Raw genomic sequence first — 25,043 nt, forward strand, 5'->3', positions numbered from 1 at the left:
ACACTCCAAGTGACATAAAAAGTATAAAAGCCAATATTCCAAATAAAAATATCTTGAGATTAAGCCTTCAAGAAACTTCGTGCGAAGAGAAATGGAAAAGGGTCGAAATGAAATTTCTCATCCCAAAGGCTATAAAATACATGCAATGCGAAGAAATGATTCGTCTCAATTCAGGTCGATTTTGGACCACTCATCATCAATTTTCCAGGCGTTTCAGCAGCCGCAAATTGCTTTCGAGTTCAGCCTTTTCGCATGTTGGAAACCGTATGTACGATGAGAGTCTTCAAGTAGCGCCTGTAGTTCCCTGCTTTCAGTTTGTATTATCAATATTATTATCCGCAGCACCTTCCGGCATTGGCGGAACTAGTGGGGAGGGGCGGTGAGGAGGGGCTTAGATTTACCCTTCTAGAAAAATGGACCTAGCCTACCAAAAAATGGTCGAAAAAAATACCGGGGCTAGTGCGCTAGTTCCGCTAATGCCTTCCGGTCGAACACGGCAAGGAAGGGAATGTCCCGGTGAGTAGCGTCGCAGCTTGAAATCCATAAAGAACTACCGGTCTAATGAGGGCTATGTACATTGTCAGCTTCGTACCGCGATGTATTACGAAGGACAAAAGCCCGATTTTCCACTTGTTTGCGCCGCTGGTTCTCCTTGCTAGTGTTGTCCGCGGTCACCAGCGAGCCCAAATACACGTACACATCTACCACTTCTAATTCGTCGCAGTCAACGGTTATCGTCTCCGTCGCAAAGAGCCAGGCTATGACATCAAAGTCATCTGCAAAGACTAGAAGTTCTATACTATAAATCGTGCCTTTTGTTCGGATGTCCTGTTTTCAGACCACCCCCTCAAGAGCGATGTTGAAAAGCATGCAGGATAAGCCGTCACATTGTCTAAACCCAAGCCGCTTCTCGAAGGAAATTGAGTGTCCCGAGAGATGCGCGCGAAACAATCACTCGATTCAATAGCTCTGATCGGTCGTGTCAGGTTTTCCGTAAACTCGTACAAATTGGGTACTGCGACACTACAGTCTTCCATAAGCATTCTTAGGTCAACTTCCGTTCTGCCTCCTTTTGCAACTTCGCCATTTTGGCACGGGCGCAGCCAGAAATGTTTTCTGGGGGGAAATAAGAGGAGTTGTGACAAGATACGACCTCGTTTTAATAATAGGATTTTTCATACATACATGCTACATACAGCATATATACATGCTACATGCGTTGTATGTAACATTTATCAGAGTATTAACATTGTCTATCTTCAATTCTCAATAGATTTCAGAGTTATTGCTATGTGCATTTGAAAACAATTTAACAAAATCAAAACACAAATTATTGCTTTCCTGCTAACTTAAAAAAATTAAAGATTGTTTATATTGCGGAGTTTCCACCTATTTAGAGTCCCACGCGAAAATTATTAGCGTGGTTATTTTTAAAATTTCTTCGAAAGTTTCCTTTTTACTCCTGAATCCCGCAACGTTCATTAGGTTTATTAACCGCGTAGTACCGAATTGGGGCACAGGATTACAACTATCCGGCTCAACTCCATCAATGGGTATGAGCAGTCCGTAAACTGTGTACAGCAATCGGAGCTTGCCCCAAAAAGACGATCAATAAGATTGTCGCAGTGGCCTTTTAACCCAATGCCCTCCTGGCATGCAAAAAACATCTGAGCTTTGGAAAAAAAACATGTCGATTAGATTTCTTTCTTTGTTTCTTAGGACCCAAGTTGATATCTCAAACCTAGCCTTCCCTAGAATTGAGATAAGAGTGCGTTGCGTTTTCGTAACGCTGGGAGGAAAGGGGTTAAAACCAATAACCTTGCCAAGGCGGAGGCCAGTTGCGTTGAACCAGGGACTAGGAACGTTGAACTAGGCTAGGAGGATTGGGCTTAAAACAAATGCGTCGAAGACCAAATACATGAATGACAGAGGCTCAAAAAAGACGAACATGCCTTTTTTGCAGCCGGTAATCGTTAACTGCGACGAACCACTGGTAGGGTTGTCAAGTGGCCGGTTTTTGGCCGGTCCGACCGGTTTTTCACTTGCAAAGCCGGTGGCCGGTCAATCCTGCACATAGGCCGGTTTTCCGATATATGAAGCCGGATTTGTACTTTTTGTCTAATTTGTAAATTTTTTGATAAATTTATTAGCAATCCTGAGCAGTGGATTATTGAAGATAAATAGCCAGTTTTGCAGTGACAATACTTTGCTTCTGGCGGTAATATGTATACATTAAATACCGCCAGAAGCAAGTAGTTGTCACTCTGATACTAGCTATCTTCTGTAGGCAGCTATTTAAAACAATGTTTATTCGAGAGCTTCTCAAATGCTAATGATCGGTTTTACACTCAATGTCACTCTTTATATAAATTTCTACTATAGGTATGCTATGCCTACTATATCTGCTACACTTCAATAATCAATTCAATGTTCGTTGTGGTTTCGACTGTGATGTCCTACCGTTCGCTATCTCCACAACTGACTGTTCTTCCCATTACACGGGAAACTGTCAACCGTTCCAGGCAAATCCTCCAATGCTATGCTGCCACAACCCCCCCCCCCCCCCCACAGTTTTTGAAGGCAGGACCGACCAGCCGGTTTTTGTAATTTTCAGACTTGACAACCCTACCACTACTAAATTTGTTATTTGTTATTTATTTGAGTACTTCATCTGACTATAAATTGTCTACATGAATAAAATTGATTGCAGATTACAGTAAATTAGATCTTCTTATCTTTTGCGCGAATAAGTGCGAAGGCATACCGAAGTCAAACAGTTCTTCGACTTTTGAGAACAACCTAATGCATTCCGTAATCGGTTCATTAGCTCCAAACGCGTATTTGCAGCAAGCCAGTTGAGCGTAATGTCCGTTGCGATGCCCGAAAGTTAAGCATAGATAGCAATTTTGGAGAATCAATTTCGGCGTTGATAAGTTTAGCCACGAATATAGCCTGATGCATTTTACGCCTGCGTTCGAGGGTATCGAGGTCAAGTAGACGACATCTATTCGGGTAAGGTGGCAGGTTATCAGGATGCCGCCATGGGAGATGTCGTAGAGCCAGCCGAATAAACCTACGTTGCACACGTTCGATCAGTAGGTTCCAAGTAAGATGACTGGGGGACCAAACCAAATTACAGCTCTCAAGTAGCGGACGAACCAAAGCGCAATACAATGATTTCAGGCAGTAAACATCTCTAAAGTTCCGTCCAATCTTAGCAATAAATCCAAGTTGTCGGGTCGCCTTGGAAATGACTGATTCACAATGTAGATTGAACGTCAATTTAGTGTCCAGCAAGACACTCAGGTCGCTAACTTGATCCACTCTGCGAAGTTCAATGTCTTCGATAGTATAACCGAAGCAAATTGGATTTTTAATGCGGTAAAAACTCATAACTTCACACTTTGAAATGCTGATGATAAGCCAATTAAGTCTGCACCATTCAGTAAATAGATTGAGCAAATGTTGCAAACGGCGGCAGTCATCTTCATTATCTATCGTACCAAATAATTTCAGGTCATCGGCGTAAACTAACTTGCAGCCGTGTTCTAGCAGAATCGCAACATCATTGAAGAACAATGAGAAAAGCAAAGGACCCAAGTTGCTACCTTGAGGAACTCCAGATTTGTTGCTAAACACTGACGAAGTACTGGATCCTAGTTTCACACGTAGTACTCTATCGCCAAGATATGAGTGAAGCCAATCAATCATTTTCTGGGATGCACCAAGTCGTTGGAGCTTTCGCAAAAGTATTGCATGGTCAATCCGATCGAAAGCCGCTTTCAGGTCGGTGTAGATGACATCAACCTGTTTTTTCTCTTCCATTTGCAAAATACACGTCGAGGTAAACTCTAACAGATTAGTACAGACAGATCGACCAGGCATAAAGCCGTGTTGAACAGTGGATATATAGTTTTTAGTTCGGGACAGTATTACACCGCTCACAATTATCTCAAACAATTTTGATGCCGCGGAGAGACTAGTAATCCCGCGGTAGTTCCTTACATCACGGCGATCGCCCGATTTATATACTGGAAACATAAACGATTGCTTCCAAATATCGGGAAATTGACTTTGTTCGAAAGATTTATTAAATATTGCGCAAAACGGCTCAGCCAACACTTCTATACAACGGCTCAAAACTACGGCTGGGATGCCATCAGGTCCCGCAGAGAAAGAACGCTTGAGTTTTTTGGTGGCAGTTAACACCATTTCGGTAGTAATAGTAAATAAGCTCAAATCCGCCAAATTAACCGGTACATGCGCTGCCGCTACATCAGCATCACCATCAGAGGCGGTATTATCTGCGAAAACGGAAGCAAAAAACTTCGCAAACAGCTCACAAGAGTTTGAGATTGAGCTTGATTCATTATCATCAAGGTATACGTTTGTTGGGACAGAAGAGCACTTTCTTTTGGAGTTGACAAAGTTCCAAAATCTTTTCGGTTGCTTTCGAAGGTCACATTGCACACGTAACACGTATGACTTGTACAATATGGCATTCAGGTGACGGTATTTGTCACTAGCATGCTTAGAATTATGTTGAGTCAAGATTGTTCTACTCCGGCGATGAGTACGTTGAGCCCTGTTACGCTCACGCTTCAGACGTCGGTGATGAGGGGTACACCATGCGGGGATAGTTGGTCGCTTCACATGTGGTAAGTTTGTAATCAACCATTGATTAATTGCACTGCAAAAATGCGTAGCCATTTCATTGATATCACCGCATTCGAACAAAGTGTCCCAGTCAATACGCGACAAGTACTCAGACAAAGCAGCGAAATCAATCTTCCTATAATTCAATTCATTCAATTCATCTCCAGTAGCGGTGGTAACTACAACAGCACTGCTATTGTAAACAGGCAACGAAAATGAGTAGCCGCGGACAATATCACAAATAAGGACATCCAGTGGTGTATTCAAGCAGGACATCGAGCCTACTTTGCCCTTCGCAAGGCACTGCGAACATCAAACATAAGCCGTCGTACGAACCTGACAATTTACAAACTCTCCATTAGACCGATAGTTTTTATAAATTTGACAATGTTAATGGAGGACATGTGCGTCTTTGCGAACAACTTTTGGCGGAGTACAAGATCAAAGCAAAAAGTAACAGAGCAGAACCAAGAGCAACAGACACTAGTTGAGAAGATTACCAACGTGCAACCTACATTTGGCGAAAGTCGGTAAGCTACGGTGAACCGGACACGTACTAAGGGAAACGGTTCTATACAGCAACCCCATCAGCTCCAAGAATAGAGGGACTTAAGGGAAAGTCGGAAAAATCGAATATTATTTCTTTTGCATTTTCGAGAAGCTCGATACCTTCAGAAATGTCATGCCAGAAGGACTTTTTTCATCTGATCTCGTTGGAAAGTTACAGCGAAAACTGTGGGGTCACCTTTAGGGAAGTACATCGCTGAACGAAACTTTAAACACGTTTTTCTCGAAACCATGTTTTTTCAGCTGGCGGTACGTGTATCTCAGAATCTCGTGCTCCGATATGGCTGAAATTTTTATTCAGCATGTAAAAATTAATTATCTAAATTGTTACGTAGCCGTTTTGAGATATCTCAATTTTTCAGTTTTTATGAGCTCGCAATTGGCCATTTGAAATCGCCTTTCTTTTGGAAAAATTGCTGCCATTTTGGTAACTTTTCGAATTTTCAAAAACCGCTACGTAACAATTTAGGTATTGACTTAAAGCTTCAAAATCATCCTTGGAATCCTTTTATCGATACTTCGTTGGTTCCCAGCACGTACCGCCTGCAAAGAACTATTTTCTAGAGAGCATCCACGTGCCCTGCTGCCTCCAGCATAATAATCACTATTTTGGTATTCAAAAAACATAATATACACGTTCGAATATACCTCAGTCCCCCAGTTACCCCAACACTTAACTATAATTCCAACATACGAGACATCCATTATTTTTCGACACTCCAGAGTAGCCCCCCCCCCCTTAACGTATGAGATGGCTCGTCCAGGTCTAAAACGACAATTTTTACTTTTTAAATATAAAAACTGCGACTTCAGAAACGCCTGAGCGAATAGCCAAAGAGTTGAATGGAGCTTAAAAGAAAACGAACCATTCCGGTTCTAAGCTGCTGACGAGTTTTGTGAGCCTTCCGAAAACCGTTCTCTTCAAGACCCGCATCGGCAGTAGGCACAGAAGGACCCAATATGGAAAATAGCCCTACCAAGTCGGAGGTGACTTCTGAGACGCCTGGGAAATTGGCCATGAGTGACCCAGGAAGAGTATAATGAAGACAAAACAGGACGAACCACACCGGCTTTATCCTGAACAACAACAACAATGATTATGACCCCAACATATTCGTCCCGGAACCAGTGGCTTTTCGCTATTTGCTTTTATCATATTATGCACGTGAATTTTCGAATTGGACGAAAAACATATATTCTAAATAATCGAAAAACTCCTGTTGTCACTTTGCTTTTAAATCAAATACGAATATAGGTAGCAAAACTTTTTTATTAACTTTAAAATTTCTGTTACCCAAATTATAGCGTTTTTGTGGACAAAAAGTGAATCACGCCTCAAATATATATGTCCTGGTGTAATAGGTTTGCCATATATGTCAACAAAATTCATACTGGTCATTGTTTCATATGTCTTTGTTGGTCATACTGGTGTAATGGCCATATTTTACCTTGCCATATATATGAAAACATATAAACTGACAAGGCTGCCTGTCATAGAAATTGGCCAAATTTATATGGCATAGTGTAATAGCTCTTGCCATATCTTGCGTGTCATATTGATATATGAGCCATATTTCATATGGCACCATCGACCATATTTATATGCTAGTGTAATAGTACCTTTACTCTGGTCCATTTATGCAATTCAAAAACCGCTGTTATTCCATTTACCTTTTATTTTTTAATAGGTAAATGAAAACCATGATAAAAATTTCTATTAAAAAAATATAAAACTTTTTCTAAAACTTGTATTATTCTACTTCAATTTTTTTTATAAATAATATTTAGCGCCCCTCCCCTCTTCTTCTTCTTAGCGGTATGTACTTTTTTAACAGCCACAGTGATATATGGTAACAAATTACATACTATGATCATGAAAAGATCATAAGTCTGACTAGAAACGGCCTAAAACTACTTAAGTGCACCATCAATTTCTCGTTTGTTTGAGAAACACCAAATATCCATTAAATGTAAAGCCTTCTAATTTTAGTTAGAATCATTGTTTTGATCAAAAGATAAGTCTACATAATGTATTTTAGATATTAGCATAGAACCTCATACCAAAAAATATAGGGGTTGGTTCAAAATTTTGAGAAAATCAGTTTTTTGTTGTTTTCCAACAATAGTGTCGAGTGGACTTGTGGGGTTTCTCAAACAAACGATTCAATTGGTTAAGTCATTAAAGTGGCATTAGGTCAGTTTGTCGGATGAACACGCATGAACCGTTAGCCTCTATAATTACTGGAAACCACAGCCTGTCAAATCGCGAGCCATCTTCGTTTTGATCTAAACGGTTGGCAATCTAATTGAACGAAAATCAACCTGTTTTGGTGGTGGCTGTATAATGGCAGCAGCACGGCCGTCCAGGTATGCGTTCATTCATGAAATAACTATCAAGTTGAAAGTAAAAAGAAACTACTAAGCCACAACTACAATCGCACAGGTGACACACCTCGTACTCGTACCAGCCAGCGAGGTTGCGTAGCGGGTGCACTGCACACAGAGACACCCTCGGTCGCGGTTACTCCGACTGTATGGGTTGTATGACACGGACAGTTACGCGGTCTGTTGCCTGCTTTGTATATTCGCTGGCTGACTAGCTGCCTGGCTGCCGTGGTCAGTCCGGTTTCAGCACCTTGGTATTGGAGGCGACAGGGGCCAGAGATCTTTCACCGTGTGAAGTGTGTTTTAAGTTTTAGTCAGCACGAGGGGTTGTGAAGGGGTACGTCTTTATGTTTCATTCGAGTCTTTTCCCACCGTGTAAATGCAAGCGAATTCGGAACTGATATCTGGGCGTGCCAAGACAGTGTAAGTTTTTGTGCAAGTATTTAGTAGTTTTACTCTGGTAGCAGCATCCGAAACGTTCAGAATATAGTGAACGTCCAGTGACCCGTGCGGAGAGTTAAGTACGTGATACGCTTCTTTTGTTTTTAATTTACGAATTTAAATGGTCGAAAATGGCGCTGGCACCTCGCGGAAGCTCGGGTTCACTGCCTGCAGCGTAATTGTTCTGTCGAGTGTTTTCTCTTTCGTGAAATGTTACACAAGTGCGTGAGTGCGTGTCAACCTGGCATTGTTCCAGTAGCCAAGGCGGTTCTAACTGGAATTGAATAATGGTTTCTAATTGAAACATGAATTAATCATATTAATTAGTGATAGAGGGCAAAAATCCTAATCCACTGGTGAATTGAATCAGTTTCAAAACGTAGCAAGCGTTGCTTGCTTGCTCGTCGGATGATTGGGAGTGTGAGGTTGCCATGGCATATCAGTGTAGACGTCTTCGCCTTAAGATATTGGATGAGTAACTGTGATGCATTAGTGTTGGTATAAACAGCAGAATCGACTTAAGCAAAAACATGTTTACAGTGCGAAGATATCTTACAAGAATTTCGAGCTTACTCACGAGTGATTCTAACTGTACTGTTACGGAAGAGCAGATCGTTAAATGAATGACACATTGTCTACCGACCGCATTGTGCTTAATTGCTTCCATTAGATTGTCTCGTGTGTGACACTGTGCTAAACTGAATTCACGGCGCCCGTGTACATATATTAGATTCTGTGTTGTGCACTGCGAGCCAGGCCACGAACAGGTCATCAATTTGTTGACAAACGAATCAATTGGATGTTCAGGACGATTCAATTCTGATTATAGAATAGGATGTACGTTGGAAACGGTTGAACTGTCTTACAAATAACCTTTGGGTGAAAATTTTTCCTCAACCAAGTAAGCTCATTCATAATAATGCTACGAAAGGCGTTGTTGTATTCGAAAAAAAAAAAAAAAAAAGAAATAAACGCGATGTGTGGCTGATAACGATGCACGTAGGTTAGATAATACTACCGATCGCTTATCACTTCAAATGGTGCTGGCGTTTGCAAACATATGCACAGGCCGGTCGCTTCCTGTAACCTGTTTGCCTGTCTGTGAAATGTTGGACATTTGCACGCGTGACCCCGAATCCAAACTCCAGGACGTTGAGTTCCGCCAAACACATGTATCGTGTGCATAGAATGTACTGCAGCACGAGCCATGGAAAGCGCTCTACCTAGTTGAATAATTTATGAACAAAATTATATATTGATTATTCTTGTATTCGTTCTTCTTTGTGCCTGGTTCGGCCTGTACGTGGCTATGCGATTTACTTACCGCTAAGTCGAAACAGTGCTCTGCGGAATCAGAACAGGGCTGCACTGATTTCTAATGTCTAGTAGCTGGTAAGGTTTATCAAAATTTCCGAAAGATTATTAAAATGCAAATAATTTATACATAAAAAGCAGTCAAGATGCAACCAAAGTACATCTTACAGATGATTTTGTATGTAGTAAATAAATCACGGTGAGTTGTCCGTAAAACAATGCCAATGGCTGTAGAATTGTTAACTTTCCAACAATGTTTGGCAAGCACAAATATAGATAGTAAAATGGAAAACATGTTACAAGTTCACGACATCGACCTTTTACCGTCGTATGTCTGTTTGTTACAGACAATGCTATAACCTAAATCGCGCCAACTAGCACTGGCAGCAAGTCACACGTTTATAGCCAACATGGCACAATGTGGCCCTTTTCTAAGTTCATTCTATCCGTCGAGGACAGTCATCAAAACCGACGGTCTAACATAAGAGAATTTTACGGTTGAAAGATAATAGCGACGTTATTATTCCATTGTTGTCACCAGCTATCTTAAATGCAATTGGCTTTAAAAAAATACGAAAAAACCCTTATTCTCACGGGCCTTACTTCCACCGCAAAGCCCAGACCCGCATTGACCGACGCCTACCTACCGGGTTCTATTGGAAAGTGATAAAAGCAGCCCCGCTTGTAGCTTGCCAGCAGGAATGTTCCCGATCGAAGTAACGTTCGGCTACGGCCCCCTTCGAACCGAGCGCACAGCAGGCTGCCTCGAAGCCCACATTAACACAAACCGACTCCGGTTGGCCGTCCAACATGGCCGCTATGAATCCGCTGCAGAAGCTGTCACCTGCTCCGGAAACGTTCACGATCTGCTGCAATGGTCGAGCTCGGTAGAATCGTGACTGGAATGTGCCGTCCTCTGTTGCCGAAGCGGGCTTCAGATAGTGACCTTTTCGATCGAAAAATGGTTTCTTTTCCGAGGTGCGGCGAATGATCGCCACTCCGTGGCTGCCCAGTGTGACGATTACATTGTCCACGTAGCGAGTAACGAATGTCGCCAGTTCGTGCACTTCCTCGAGTAGCTTGCGCGGATCGGCGACATTTTCCACTTCAACTTTGCGGATGGTTCCTGAATAGCCTAGAGTCTTGGCAATGTCTCGTAGTTCATATAAATTTGGTGTGATAAAGCGGATAACTTTGAAGCTAGTCGGTGATAGTTGGAACGGTCTGGAGGCAATTCGCATGTCCGTTGGCTCGAAGAAAACTGGAAGAAAGAAGAGTAAATTGTCAGTTCTAATTTGTCCGAGGGTTAACTTAAAAATTAATTCAAACACAAAATTTGTTTAGGAGTATCTTTGGGATTGTCTAAATATAGAATCGAATTTTGAATGAAACTATCAGTCTATCCATCGTCAGTCAATTTTGCAAACCGCTCAAAATATACACAACAATCGATTCAGACGTATGGATAATGAATGGTAATTTGTGGGGGTTTAAAAGATAAAACAATGCATGCTGAAGCATACCAGCTTAACTGCCGTGATTAGTGTATTCAGTATCTGCAGCGCTACGTAAATAAATAACACGTGGTTGTTATTTACCGCAAAGCGGTCAGTCACAAATGCAGCGTCTAAGTAAAGTACATATGAATATGAGTCATCCCTTGCGTTCAACAGTTTTGCTCTCAACGTGACTGTAATACAGCCGCTGAGATCGCACTATAATGGTGCAAAACTTATTTAGTCAGTCGTCGTTTTATTTGAGTTAAAGCCCAAGCGGATTCTGAACAAATTCAAAGTTTTAGTTTATAGATATTTCCGTAAGATTCACTGTGAAAAATTTTGATGATTAATTGCAATTTAATAGATGTGGACAGTGGTGGGAACCGCTAACCGAAAATTTAGTGTCGTTAACCGCATTAACCGAAAAAGTTAATCTCGTTAATCGCTAAACGCTAGTCGATTAACTCAGATTAGCGAAAGTCTAATCGCTAAATCTGAATTACTCAAAAATTACCACATTTTTGATTGAACATATACCATGTAGCACAAATATTTCTCGACAATTGCTAATTTTTAGACATAACATGTGCATAACAAATGAACTGATTTTAGCGATTATTCATGAGGTCACCCAGCCAACTGGTGATAATTCCACCTATATACCGCCAATAGCAGCAACCCTATTGTATACAGAAATAATTTCACAGCATTATCAATTGATTTGAAGCAGTTATAAAGAAAACAGTCAAGCAATTACACTCGATGCTTTATTCGTACTGCCAGCTGCAACCCGGAGTGAAGAAATTGGACATTGTGAGGCACTTCGTGTTTACCGGATATAACCGATCCGGCACATACTCTCCCTTCTGGAGAAAGGTTAAGTCCAGTAGAAGCTGAAATTCGGCCGAGACACCGAGAACAACGTGCCCTCTTCCGGAGTCTCAGTCTGACCTTCGGAGGTCAGAGTCAATCGGTGAAGAAGTACCTCGCCAAAAGAACATTTTTATGTGGATGCGTCAGTCGAGATCAGCCATATCTGAGTAGCAGGCAATCACGGGTGAAGGTGCTGGTGAAAAACATCTTTTCGGTGAAGGATGACCAGGCTTACTTGACGTTGGACGGCAACGACTGGCAAAGCACTGTGTATATTACGCCCCACCGCCCCCCATTTTACGCGATGGCGTCAAATATGTCTCCCACAAGTTCCCAAAGAAGGTCCTTCTGTATCTGACGATCAGCGTAAAGGGAATGTCCAAGCCACTGTTTTTTTCGGGGTTTATGCTCCCCAATATGCAACATGACGAATTGGCCTGGCCTCGGCCCATTATGCCAAAAGATTACTGAAGGAGGTGGACCGGCTTTTCGGAGATTATCATTGCACGGAACATCGCCAACCATCTCAGCGTTATCCAGCCGCAAACAATAGAACAAATTTGGGCGAATAATTTCGTGGCTGAAATGAAGAAGCCAGCTGATCGCCAACGTCACAAAAGAACTGACCAATATGCCGACATGTGTGGCATTATTTCTGACCAATGCAAAAAAACATGCATTTCCAATTTTCATGCAACTTTAGCGATTTAGCGATTTCAAATTTAGCGAAAATGCTAACTCGCTAATCAGAATTTAGCGTCGCTAATTAGCGATTTGGCGAATTAGTGAAATTGTGCCCAACACTGGATGTGGACATCAATCTCTATCACATCATCTTTATTACGCCAAATAGACTGTTATTTTCGCTTATCTATGAAAATTCCTTTTATGCCATTTTAAGGATTATGGGCTAACATTCCCAGCTGGCTCCGGCCTCCCAGTTGGTTTCGAGGTATGACGCTGGCCTAATAAGCCAGTCTTCGTATGTTCCAATCTCACTGGGAGAGACTGTTAGAGTCAAAAGGATCGTACCAACTGGCCCTGGAATTGTCCTGCAATCTAACAGCTGGCTGCGAAGTCTGTCGTATAAAAACAGAAGTTCAAGTTTCGATAACGGAATGTAGCACCTGCTTAGCTTTGGGCTAACATTCTCTAATCGCCTTTAGCAGCTATTACTCTGACATACTCGTTAACAACACTTGTCATTTTGACCATCAAATTGGCATGCCTTCTTAAGCGTTCGAACTGTGGACCATCGGAGACACTGGGTCAGCGCTCGACCAAGTGGGTCGTTGAATCTCCGTGCTCAGATTATTGTCGACGCTGACCAGACATTCTGATATATAGGAACACATCATCACTTCGAATTCATCGCCGTTATTGGCCATTGTTCGTGGGAAATGAACTTTGCTTTCTCTGGATCTTTTTCCTACCATTTATTTGGTGTTGATGCATTGATTTGTAATATAAACCTTCTAGTATCGATTTCTAGTCTAGCATAGATTACCTCCACGGTCTCAAGGCTTCTAGTAATGATGTCAAGGTGGTCGTTTACAAAAGCTAGGAACTAATTACTTTTGCAGAAGTTCGTTCCGCTCGTTATGATCCCCGCTCACCGGATTACACCTTCAATACCTTTGCTAAACAACATACAGCATAGTACATCCCCTTGCCACAACCCTTTGCACGATTCTAAAGGACTATATAATGCCCCCGAGACACGTACGTAGCGTATCACTCGCTCGAAGATACCTTTGATTAGCCGCATTAGTTAACCCGGAAAACCGTTCTCGTGTATTATATCTACCACAGCTGTTCGCGTTCGACTGTACCGTATAGGGGAAATGTGTATAATGTGCCCCCCCTAAGAATAAATGGATATATATCCCTTATACTTCCCCAAATTAACGTTACAACTACGTGTATATGTTGGTATTTGAGCTGAAAACCAATTGCAATTGTTTATTTCATTTAGTATTGTGGAATAAATATGATAGGAATTATTTAATAAAAGCACCTAAATGTTGTGTTTCTCGTTTGCGCGGGGTAAAATGCCCCACCTGCAGTATAATATGCCCAATGCGGTAATTTGAGTATTTCTACCAGTGACAGACCAACTCTATTTTGTGGAAAGTCAAATTATTTCCGTTGTTTTCAAAATATCGCATTTTTATATAAAATAAACCTAGTTTCGGCCTTCTGGTGCACTTTTTCTTTTCTGCATGGGGCACATTTTACTGCAACTGTGGCATTTTGCACCTCGTAGTTGAATGGCCTGAAATTTGGAGGTTAGTAATAAATTATTCCCACCACGTTTACTCTACAATACTAATTGAATTAAATAATGGCAATTGACTTTAACTTAGATCTGTTTACGTATGTTTATAACCACATTTGCCAGGGGGGGCAAATTGCACCACCGCAAGTGGGGCATATTGGCCTGCTTTTACTTATTTGAAAAAATATTAAATGCCAAAGCAAATCAAGCGTTTCATACAATAATTTTTGGCAGGGATGTCTTTTTGAAGTTCACTTCACGCAATAGAATTGCAACAACGGGTTATTTACCGATTTTGACAAGAAAATAGCTTATGGAAACGACGCCAAAAGTTACGTCGGAAGCTGCTTAAAAACAAATTTATTTTTGTTTTGTTTTTACAGCATGTGACAACTGTCATTCTTGCATAGTGGGCTAGTTCCATCAAATACTATGATTTCTGGGTGGTTTTGCATTTTAATTTTGCTTGTTCAGGGAAAAACGAAGGGGGGGCACATTGGCCAGGGGGGGCACGTTATACACAATTCCCCTACTACCCTGAAAGCCACAAAAAAAAGATGCAACGCCCGTTGTACTCCTGATATTTCTAGAGGATTTGTCGGAGTGTGAAAATTTGATCCGTAGTATTAAGGATCCCCATAAAGTCTTCCTGTCCTCCTCTCTTGCTGTTGGGGATAGACCACGAAACGAGATCTGGGAGAGCAAGTTATAGGCGGCGCTGATCATCGTAATGGCGCGATAATTACAGCAATTAGTTTCATGGTCAACTTCCGTTCCAACTCCATCTCCTTCTGCAACTTAGACGTTGCTCTTCGGAAAAAGGCAGTACCTTATCCAGTATTCGCGTGTAGTTTTCGGTAGCTTGCGGGTTACCTAGCTCCTTATGTTTGCCTATGTTATTGAGAACGGCCTTGACGTATCTGGTATACGGTGGACAATTTTGAGTGAACATATACTACTATGTACTAGGTGATGATCAGAGCCAATATCGGCACTCCATAAGGAACGCATGTTCTTGATATTAACGCTATACGAGAACGTGGTCAGTCTGATTTATTGTACGATGGACAAGTGATCTCCAAGTGGTTTTATGCATATCTTTGCGAGGGAAAAAGGAAAAAGGTGCTTCAGATCACCAGGTCTCGGGTACTTGTGGGGTTCGATCAGCGAGCGGTTTACCCAACTTTTTACGATCCATAATGACGGACAGGATGATCCGAGTTCGTAATATTTGAACAGCATTTTTGACATTTCAGTAATAAATACATCGCACGTTTTCTTTCCGCACGTTCACGGTAAAACCAAAGGAACGTGCGAAAAGAAAACGTGCGATGTATTACTGAAATGTCAAAAATGCTGTTCGAATATTACGAACCATTTGTTACGCAGATATTTCATGGAACATCAATGCAATATATTACTAGGGTAATTTTTCAAATAGACCTAAGCGACAATGAGTGATTCTCTTCGTGCCTCCTCTCTTCCGCTTTTTACGGCGATACTAATGCATTTTAATACATCAGTTTTGCATGAATCGGTTACCGGAGTCACTAGCTAAATGTTTTGAAAATTTTCTTTTCAATGCATTGGTATTGCCGTGAAAAGCCGAAGAGAGGAGACGCGAAGAGAATCTCTCATTGTCACTTAGGTCTATTTGAAAAATTATCCGAGATCACAGGGTGACTAATAATAATTGTCAGTGTTTTTTGTATTGGTAATTATGGACGCAAAAAGGGAACTTTTAGTAACACAATAATCGGATGACATAATACCTGAGAAATAAGGTGGATGTGGCAAGACTTCTCATTCAAAGGTTTTAACGGAGTTGGTAACATGAAGCCGAGCATTGTCATGCTGTAGAATTACTTTTACGTTTATCTGCACATATTGGGTTGATTTTTGCGCGGTGCTCGGCTCAGTCACATACAGTTAATCCACAATTATGGGTCACAAACAATTGTGGGTCATTTTAGCTTTAACTGCTAATTTTCGTTTAGATATCATCTAATGGTTAATCAAAATATTAGTGCTACTTATGAGTAACAATTTTATCAATCAATTAATATTATTCATGCATTAATCATTAGCTAAAGCTAAATTGAAATAAAATAAATAAAATTTGATACCAGAAATTCCCCAGTGACTCGTTTGGTTTTAACAGCGAAGTAGCTGTAGCAAGTATATGTAGCATAACCTTCGTTGCGTGAAGATTAGGCTCACCCGCCACAACATGACGCTAAACGTCCCTTCGCTGCAAATTGTAACGAACCCAAGTTTTGCATCATTCCCGGGCATAAGAAGGTCCCCATAGTAGCGGCCAAAATTGCCGAAAATAAAATGCCACATCTTAGCACATGCTTAAAAGCGGTTTGGTAGTAAATTGTCCATATTTTAATGATTTGCGAATAAAATTTTGATGGAAAACAAACTATCACGTTGAAACAAGACTTAGAAAAAATGGGATTCCCTGAATGGTTGACACGATGGATTCTGTCGTATACCTATTGCCAGTCGCATTACAGTCGTAAATATGTGCTAATGAAACTAGATCACTTTCATTCGAGATACAATCGGGTCTGCCCCAAGGAAGCCTCCTGGGCCCGCTGTTGTTTATTTCGTTCTCTACCGCCTTTCCACTCCTAGGTTCGCGGTCGCCTTCGCCCTTTGCAAAACGCTGCGATCAAGAGGCATAAGCCGCCATACGAACCTGACAATGTACAAACCCTCTATTAGACCGATTTAAATTTTCTGTAAAGATTGTTCGAAAAATTTGCTCACAAAAGGTTTTATCTGCTTGCGCATTCTGAAGAACACCAGAGCATGAGAATGAAGATGCCCGACCAAAACGTTGGCAGCAGCAGCTCTAACAGCGGCTTCTCCACTAACGGAAGAATTTGACAAGCAGGAAATGCAACGACTGGAGGAGGAAGCCCTCATGGAGCAATGCATCGAGGCAATGCTGCAGGACGAGCTGCAGGAAGCGCTGGAGTGCGGTGAACAGGAAGCCAATGCTGCCCTAAACGACCTCACGAATTCGAAGGAAAGCTCGAAGGACTTGTGCATCGCCCTGTACGCGCTGCAGGTCAACAAAGACCGGAAAGTAAACGTAGAAACATCGACTTTGAATCCTTTAGCAGCGAAATTCGTGCCGTCGATTGTATCACGTTCGAACCCTTAGGCGAGACCACAGATCTCTCTATTCGTTTTATTTTCCTTCACGAAGTATACACAGATATACCGATACAGACCAAGACACACCGACACCAATCACACAAACTCAAACACACATACAACCATACTCAAACAAACACACACACATACACTCCAGAGGTAGGCCAAACGTGAAAAATACTCAAGTTAAAAACAAGATTGGTGCCAGGAAGGAAGAAAGAAGACAAAACAAAATCGAAAACGAAACAACAAACGATAAAGTCGGGAAAATGCACCCACCAATTGTTACAATTGCGTTTACTTTTCTCTGAAAAGTAACGTTGAGTATTGTGGCGAGGACTAAACGGAACACCGAACGGATAAGAGAAACGATCGCGCCTAAGCAAGCACTGCAAACCTAGTTGGTTTAGCGTACAAAAGCATTAAACTTTTTGACCATGCTCAGGACAGGACATATGCGCCTTTGCGGGAAGTACAGGCTGAAAGCGAAGAGTACAGAAGGTGCATGAATCAAGAGCAACAGATTAGTGTCTTGGGGAGATTACCAACGTACATTTGGCGAAAGTCGGGAAACTACGATGAACCGAACGCATCGTAAGGAAAACCAGGGGTGACATTGCGCATCTCGTTTCGAGTGATTTTGGTTCGTTTCAACCACGTTAAACAAATGGGCGTCTCGAACGAAAATCACTTGAAACGAGATGCGCAATGTCACCCCAGTTCTATACAACAACCCCACCGACGCAGAGGGACTCAACATGCGATATGACTCGTCCAGGTCTAATGCGACATTTTTTACGACTTCAGAGACGCCTGAGAAACGGGCGACGAGTAACCCAAAATCACGTTGAATGGAGCTTAAAACAGGACGAACCCACCCGGCTCTAAGCTGCTGATGATGACGATGAGGATCGTACAACCAGCCCCGATCAGGAGGCCATAACAAGATTATATCTGTTTTATAACACATTTTGAAACTTTTAACATATTATGTTACAAATCGAAAATAAACTAATTGAGAAGCAAATTCATGTTTGTATCAGATTTAGATACAAGTATCACATTGAGTTATGAATGAACTATATAGATTCCACCACTAAGAATGACACATTTCGCTTTAATAACAAAATATGTTACTTGCAAATTACTTTCATAACAAAATGTTACTTGCAAAATTTATTTTAATTACCATCATCATTTTAAAAGTATATTAAATACGTCACTACACAGTTACTAATACTTGCTAATATATCTTTACTAGCTGTGCTATTTTTGGAATATCTTGAAATGTTGATAATTAACCTTTAACACAATGTGTTACAATTAAGATAAAATCATTACATGGTTTGTTATGAATCAGGTATTAATTAGAGGCAGTTTAGTTATAATTTTTGATATTTTAACCACTTACGGAGGCTAATTTATACCAACGGTTGTTATAATATGATCAAATATATCAAATTAATAACAATTGTTGCTAGAAAATTTGATAACAAAATAACAAGATCTGTTATAATTTTGTTAGGTCCTTCAGATTGGGGCGCCCCAAACATTTTTCTGTGTTCTAAATAGCTAGCTGTAAAACTTCAAGCTTGAAAGTGTAGAACAAATTTTCTTTTGGGGGGAGGGGTTGAACCCCCAAAATCCTCGTCGTACTGATGTCCATATTCATATCCATCATATATAGTTTTCTTGCAAAACATGGGAGGCACTGGCGTGCCCAGGCTGGAGCACACTGGGAAACGTGCCCCACCTTCTGTAAATCCATTTTCATGTCCAATGACATGTTTAATTTCAAGTCCAATTCAATCTCCCATTTTAAGTTCAATTCCAAGTTTAATTTGATTCCAATTTCATCTCCGATTTCATGGCAAATTTCATGTGAAATTGAATGTTTCAAGGCCAATTTGTAGTCTAATTCTGAATGTATTTTGATGTGCAATTAAGGTCCAAATTCAATGTCCCATTTTAAAGCTAATTTCTAATTTACCACCAATTACAAGTCCAGTTTTAAGACCAAATCAGGGTCTACTTTATTTTATCCAATTTCATGTTCAATTCCAAGTCTAATTTCAAGTCAAACTTCAAGTTCAATTTAAAGTCCAATTTTAATGTCCCATAAATGTCCCATTTTAAGTTCAATTCTGAATCTAATTTAGTTTCAACTTCGCGACCGATTTCAGGTAAAATTTCATTTCGCAATTTAATGTCGAATTTTAAGGCCACTTACTATTCTAATTCCAAGTGCGATCCCATTGAGGTCTAATTTTAATGTCCCGTTTTAAAACAATTTCTATTTTACCACCGATTACAAGTCCAGTTTTAAATCCAAATCAGAGTCTACTTTATTTTCAATTTCACTTCCGATCTCAAGTTTAATCTGGTATAATTTTAGACCCAACGTAATGTCCAATTTCAAGTCCTAATGTCTAATTTAATTCGACTTTTGAAGTCCAATATCAAGACTAATTTGAAGTTCAAATGAGATCCAATTTTAGGTCCATTTCAAATACCACAGGAGGGTCTAGTAAAACAGTCTTTATGGTGGAGCTCCTTTGTAGTTGTAATTTTTAACCTACCTAATTGGTTAGAATTTTTGCGAAAGATAATTTACGTGCGTCCCATGTACTGTCCAGTTAGCTTCGAGGTACGATTCTGCTCTAACAAGCCAACCGTCGTAGGTTTGAATATCGGCTGGCTGGGAGGTGCTACACTAGTCCTGTAATTGCCCTATACTCTAGGTTAAAACATAGAAGACCAGACCAATAGAAGATAGCCTACAACTAAAGTATTCCAGTGGCTCACGGAGCAAACTCAATGCAAGCAGATGCCGCTTACGTTGAATACCAAATGTCTTTTGAGCTTTATGTAGTTCTTTCTCGAAAATGAACAAACAAAGACATTTGTTTTGAAACAAACATTTTCTTGTTTCGTTAGTAAGGTAGACATTTAAAGCAAATTTTAATAACTTTTAAACTTTCTAAATAACCCACAGTATGAGACTAGATCCTGAAACATATTTTATTAAGAATGAATTATAAGTAGTTACATCCCATTTTTAAACGGCTTGGTAGAACTGCTACCTAATTCTACGGATACGTATTTCGCACACAAACTTGTAGCGCTACAAATTAGAATAAAACTGGCTTATAAAAAAAATATTTAGAGTCAATAATATCACTTGCCATTTAATTTGAAAATAATAATATTCTATGAAGTCATTGCGAAATCTCATCAATCTTTGAACGATTGACCGGCTGTGCAACCTCTTATCTCCTGTGAAATCTCCCGCTATGCATCACCTATGCAGTTGAATGACGCAGTTTCGTTCAATTACTTAGTTGTTTACAGTTGCACTATTACTATCTAGGTGCTGCCGAGAAAACATCCGCGCTAGTGCAGTGTTTCACACACCCTTGTGGGGACGACGACGATTGTATAATGTAGGATCACAGCCAGCGGACTCTACTGTGGCGTGACCGATGTGAAGCATAGGTACCTACCTATACCTATGGCATAAAAGTTCACATCACCAGTCCGAAGCGTGACTAACATCGGGAATATCCTCCCATTATTATTACTATTGGGAGGGTTTGGTTTGCGGCCGTCAGGCCGACCTTTCCCAGCTATAGCTGAAGAACAATGAACCATTGCGGTCGCAGCGGTGTGCACAGTTCTGGCTATGCAACAAAGCAAACTTAATTGGTCCCTCCTAACTATTTGTGTGTCATACCGTGTAACCGTGGAATGTGTCGGAAAACGTGCGCGGACAAACACGAGACCCGGTTGTTTTGGGGTGGTGTGTCGTAGGTAGTAACAACGGTAATTAGCATAGGCCGACCTTTGAGTAGTTCAAACTAAAAGTTTAAACATGACTACATTTGGACCTTGTTCGGTTTTCTAAACCGACAAAGCGATTTATTCATTCCTTGTTGTATGACAGATCTTTGCTCGACGTAAACATCGGTCGATGCAAATTCCGCGTCACAAAACAAATAACTTAGATCGTAATAGGTAGGTAGTGGATTCATTACAAGGTACAACCAAGAGTTGTTGTCGGATAAAAAAAAATACCAGCCATTCTTGACCTGCGGATGCGGATGATTGAACTTGTTAATCAACATGTTTTACCACCGTTTAAACATAATTTGCTCTTGGTGGATCACATTGCAAAGCCCATCATCACATTTTAATCAGTTTAACTGTTATATAGTGTTGATTGCAGCGTTCATGTTTCTTTAGTTTATTGTTGGCGGTAAAATTGAAAGGATCCTGATTGAACAAGTGGCGTTGCTGGTGTTTCACAACAGAAAACATGTGGAAGTTCAAAAAAAGGTATTCATTTCCGGCGGGTGCAAAGTGTTGTCGCGTGCAGCGTCCTTATTAGCGCGAAAATGTGCTGTAATTTGAAAAGTTTTCAAAGCTCCCAACGAAACGAGCAGCAGCAACAGGTTGCAGTTTGATTCATTACTTTCAGCTCAGAATGTTTCACTTTGCAAAATGCTTGTTCTGCTGAAATGCAATAGTCTGTCTCGACGGGTTCCGATGTACATAGGTGCAGTGCTGTGTGGGAATCCAGTGATTGTTATGCATGGATGGATCCCCCATGTTAAACAGTCATTATAGAAAGTACCCTAAGCATTTACACTGCAAAAGCAGAATGCAAAAAGCAGACAAGTGCATCAGAACGAATCGCAGGAAAAGTTTTCCCCCGTTTTAGTTCCCGGAAAATTAATTCCAGCTGCTCAAAGTGCTAAAAAAGTTGCTGAAAAAATCAATCACTAATTTTGTTCGCCTATTTTTCTTTTTCTCGACCACCAACAGTGAGATTGCCATGATGAAACGCCGTTCGCTGGCCGGGAACTGCGGAGTGGGAGTGTTCGTGATTGCCCTGGTCACGGTGCTGGTCGCCTTTGCGACGCCAAGCTGGCTGGTGAGCGACTACCGAATCACCGGAGCTAAACTGGATCGGCTCGGCCTGTGGACGCACTGTTTCCGCTCGCTGCCGGATGTGAACGACGACTATCAGCGGCGGTTCTTCGTCGGCTGCCGGTGGGTGTACGACCCGTTCACCAAGGGTTACGACGAGATACGGGGATTCCTGATACCGCGTAAGTATCGACGGTGCACAGAATTTCTAGGCGTATAAATTATCTTGTTGCAATTTCAATGCTTCGTAAGACTAACTGACAATCCATGTTTGTTGACCAGCCGGTGCAGTTGCGTGTCGGAACTAATTTAGCTAATCTTTTGTGAATGCGACCTTTCATGTCACCGGCTGTGGTCATTTATCTACACTCGGTCTAGCACGAGGTGCCGATGCGCTACGCGCACAGTCATAAAACGGAATTAGTGTATCAGCTGCTAGTACACGAATAACTCACATGCATTTGAATGATGTTCCAAGCTCCGCTATGTTGTCGGTTTTTTTGACAAATTAATTCCGCCCTCATATTCACTATGACAATGCAACCGGTTGTTTACGAATATCTAAATGTACATTCGTGTTCAAATTTTATGACCCAACGCGCTCGACACTTCACTGACAGAATTTGCTTCTCACACTTTTTTATGTTTATTTTTTTTCTCTTCACAGCTTTTATGGTCGCAACCCAGTTTTTCTACACGTTGTGCGCGATCGGAGTTTTTCTGTCGATGATCCTGGTTTTACTGTTCTTCCTATGTGCCGGTCCAGATCAAAAGTTTTTCGTTAAACTAATCAGGGTAAATGCCGACTAGCTACAAGTGTAATTCCATCGGAAAACTAAATTTCAAATTGTTTTGCAGACAATCGGGTACTTAACGCTGGCCGCCGGTATCTGCGGTGGCATCGGTGTCATCGTGTTCGCCGCGTTCGGCAACAAGGACAAGTGGATGCCGGAGCACGCCAACAACTGGTTCGGTTGGTCCTTCATCTTGGCCTGCATCGGTGCGGTTGCATGCGGCGTGACTGCGTCCTTGTTTTTGACCGAAGCGCACGTGCAGGCTCGCAAGCGAAGACAGCTGAAGGAGTCGCAAACGCGGTTCCAGATCGACAGCGAATCGAAAGCTTAGTTCGATTCTGGCCAGAATTCGACCAGAAAAAGCGCACATCGTAAAGTAGTAGCAGACAGCTTGACGAAGTAATCCAACAGTACAATCCGGAGTGAAATGCCTTTTTATCGAAAGTTACGAATCTTTACAACATGTTTTTATCTATACACGCAAGGAAAATGGTTGGAGATGTAAATAGGGCAAAAAAAGACATTTAAAAAGTTCAATTCAATCATATTCAGCTATTTTTCCATCAATCTATCGTACTAATCGAAACACGATGCCGTCCACAATTTAGCAGTTAGCCTGTTTACCTTTTTTTAGGTTATAGAAATTTTACTACTTCACAGTTGAATGTAAATAACTTTTAAACAAAACGCATTCCAGCTGAACCCTGCGATCAAGCTTGCTTCGTGCGTTCGTTCGTGCGTACGTACCTCAACAAAATGGACAAATTCCAATCTAAAATGCCAAATTAGATCAATACCTACATGTAGAACTCAACCGCTAACCGAATCTCAGAGTAAGCAAGCAAGCAAGCAAGCAGCGTTACAGCAAACTTGAGGCGCAATTTTTTTTGGTACTGTTTTTTAAGATCCATCTTTTAATTTCAACCAGCTTTCGTTTTTTTATTCCAACTGCGATTCATTAATTGTTTTCCACCGTTTGTTTGGTGGAAGAGTGACGTGAATCGTTGTGCTGCCTTGAATAAGATAATAAGTAACGATTTAAGCAATGGCGCAAGAATCTTTCCTAGTAATAAGTGTAGTTGCTAAGGTGAAGCAATCGAACGAAAAAGAGAAATTCTAACCGGCTCATTAGTAGAAAAAATTTGCTGTTTTCAAGGTGTAATCGCGTCTCCGGACGTCTATATTAGCGGTAAGAATTTTAGATAAGAAAAAGTAATTCTAACGCAGAACATTTCAACTAATAAACGTGAAAACGAAAAATGTGTGGTTTTTAACATCATTTGGATGACGTCCCTTTCTCGAGTTCCTTGAAATCAGGAATGGATGATCTGATTCGAAAGACGCACAGGCTCCAAAAGAAGCCACTCACACAAAGATGTGTGATGGCGGAAGGGGTTTTGATTAATATGAGAAACGGAAGGCAAACGTTTGGCCTCGCACTGTTACCCAAGACTAAGAGGCTTTTTGAAAAATCTAAATAATTGATCCCAAAGCAAGCTTATCAGATATCGATAAGTTCTTCTTTTCTAGTAAGGAGTATTCTGACAATGCCGAACAATGACAATCCCTTGTGTCGGACGACGTCTGGCCGACAATTGTTACATGAATCCCTGACTAAGGAAGGTAAGCGCGTTGTCGAATTTATCGATGTTGTTGAAGCAAACTACCCTGCAGCATGGAAAACGTTCTGAAATTAGCAAAAGCTTGTCGATTTTTCGCAAAGTCATCGTATCGTTCGTCAGTCCGCCACCCCTGGGAAATCGTGCACTTCGAAGTCACTTACTTACTTACTAGAGATCTCCACTGCTGACGGTTACCCGTCATGGCTCTTACCAGTCGCCATGAGCCTCTGGGTCTGCCTCTTCTACGCTGTCCTTGCGAATTCCAGTCGAGTGCTTCGCTGCAGACCTCGTTCGCTCCGTTCCTCAAGATGTATCCGATCCACTTCCACCTACGTTCACGAATTTCTGTGGCTATTGATGACACCGACGATGGAGTTCCTCATTGGATATCCAGTTGTCAGGCCTCCAGGCACGAATGATATATCGCAGGCACTGCGGTTTCGCTGGCAGTACGGATTTAACTGTGGCTATATCAGCGTTGGAACCACCATCGGGCGTTGTCTGACTACCAAGA

At 41.3% G+C, this 25,043-nt stretch overlaps 2 protein-coding genes across 8 annotated transcripts; one reads left to right on the forward strand and one right to left on the reverse strand.

Annotated features, from left to right (window-relative positions):
• Positions 1 to 7,819: 7,819 nt before the first annotated feature.
• On the forward strand, positions 7,820 to 24,156 carry LOC128741241 (uncharacterized). 7 transcript variants are annotated; one of them, XM_053836902.1, is made up of 4 exons: positions 7,820 to 7,945; positions 22,009 to 22,295; positions 22,781 to 22,908; positions 22,972 to 24,156. In XM_053836902.1, exons 2-4 carry the CDS (start codon positions 22,019 to 22,021, stop codon positions 23,236 to 23,238), a joined length of 672 nt encoding a protein of 223 aa, XP_053692877.1. In that variant the 5' UTR covers positions 7,820 to 7,945; positions 22,009 to 22,018; the 3' UTR covers positions 23,239 to 24,156. The 7 variants fall into 7 exon arrangements, with proteins under 7 accessions (XP_053692877.1, XP_053692870.1, XP_053692872.1 ...); XM_053836895.1 differs by having other exon boundaries at positions 7,822 to 8,031; XM_053836897.1 differs by lacking the exon at positions 7,820 to 7,945 and adding an exon at positions 8,015 to 8,129.
• On the reverse strand, positions 9,863 to 10,781 carry LOC128741242 (uncharacterized). The gene has a single exon (XM_053836903.1). The coding sequence runs from the start codon at positions 10,602 to 10,604 to the stop codon at positions 10,017 to 10,019; it is 588 nt and encodes a 195-aa protein (XP_053692878.1). The 5' UTR covers positions 10,605 to 10,781; the 3' UTR covers positions 9,863 to 10,016.
• Positions 24,157 to 25,043: the final 887 nt, after the last annotated feature.

The sequence above is a fragment of the Sabethes cyaneus genome, chromosome 3 (assembly GCF_943734655.1).
Source record: "Sabethes cyaneus chromosome 3, idSabCyanKW18_F2, whole genome shotgun sequence".
Taxonomy (NCBI): Eukaryota; Metazoa; Arthropoda; class Insecta; order Diptera; family Culicidae; genus Sabethes; species Sabethes cyaneus.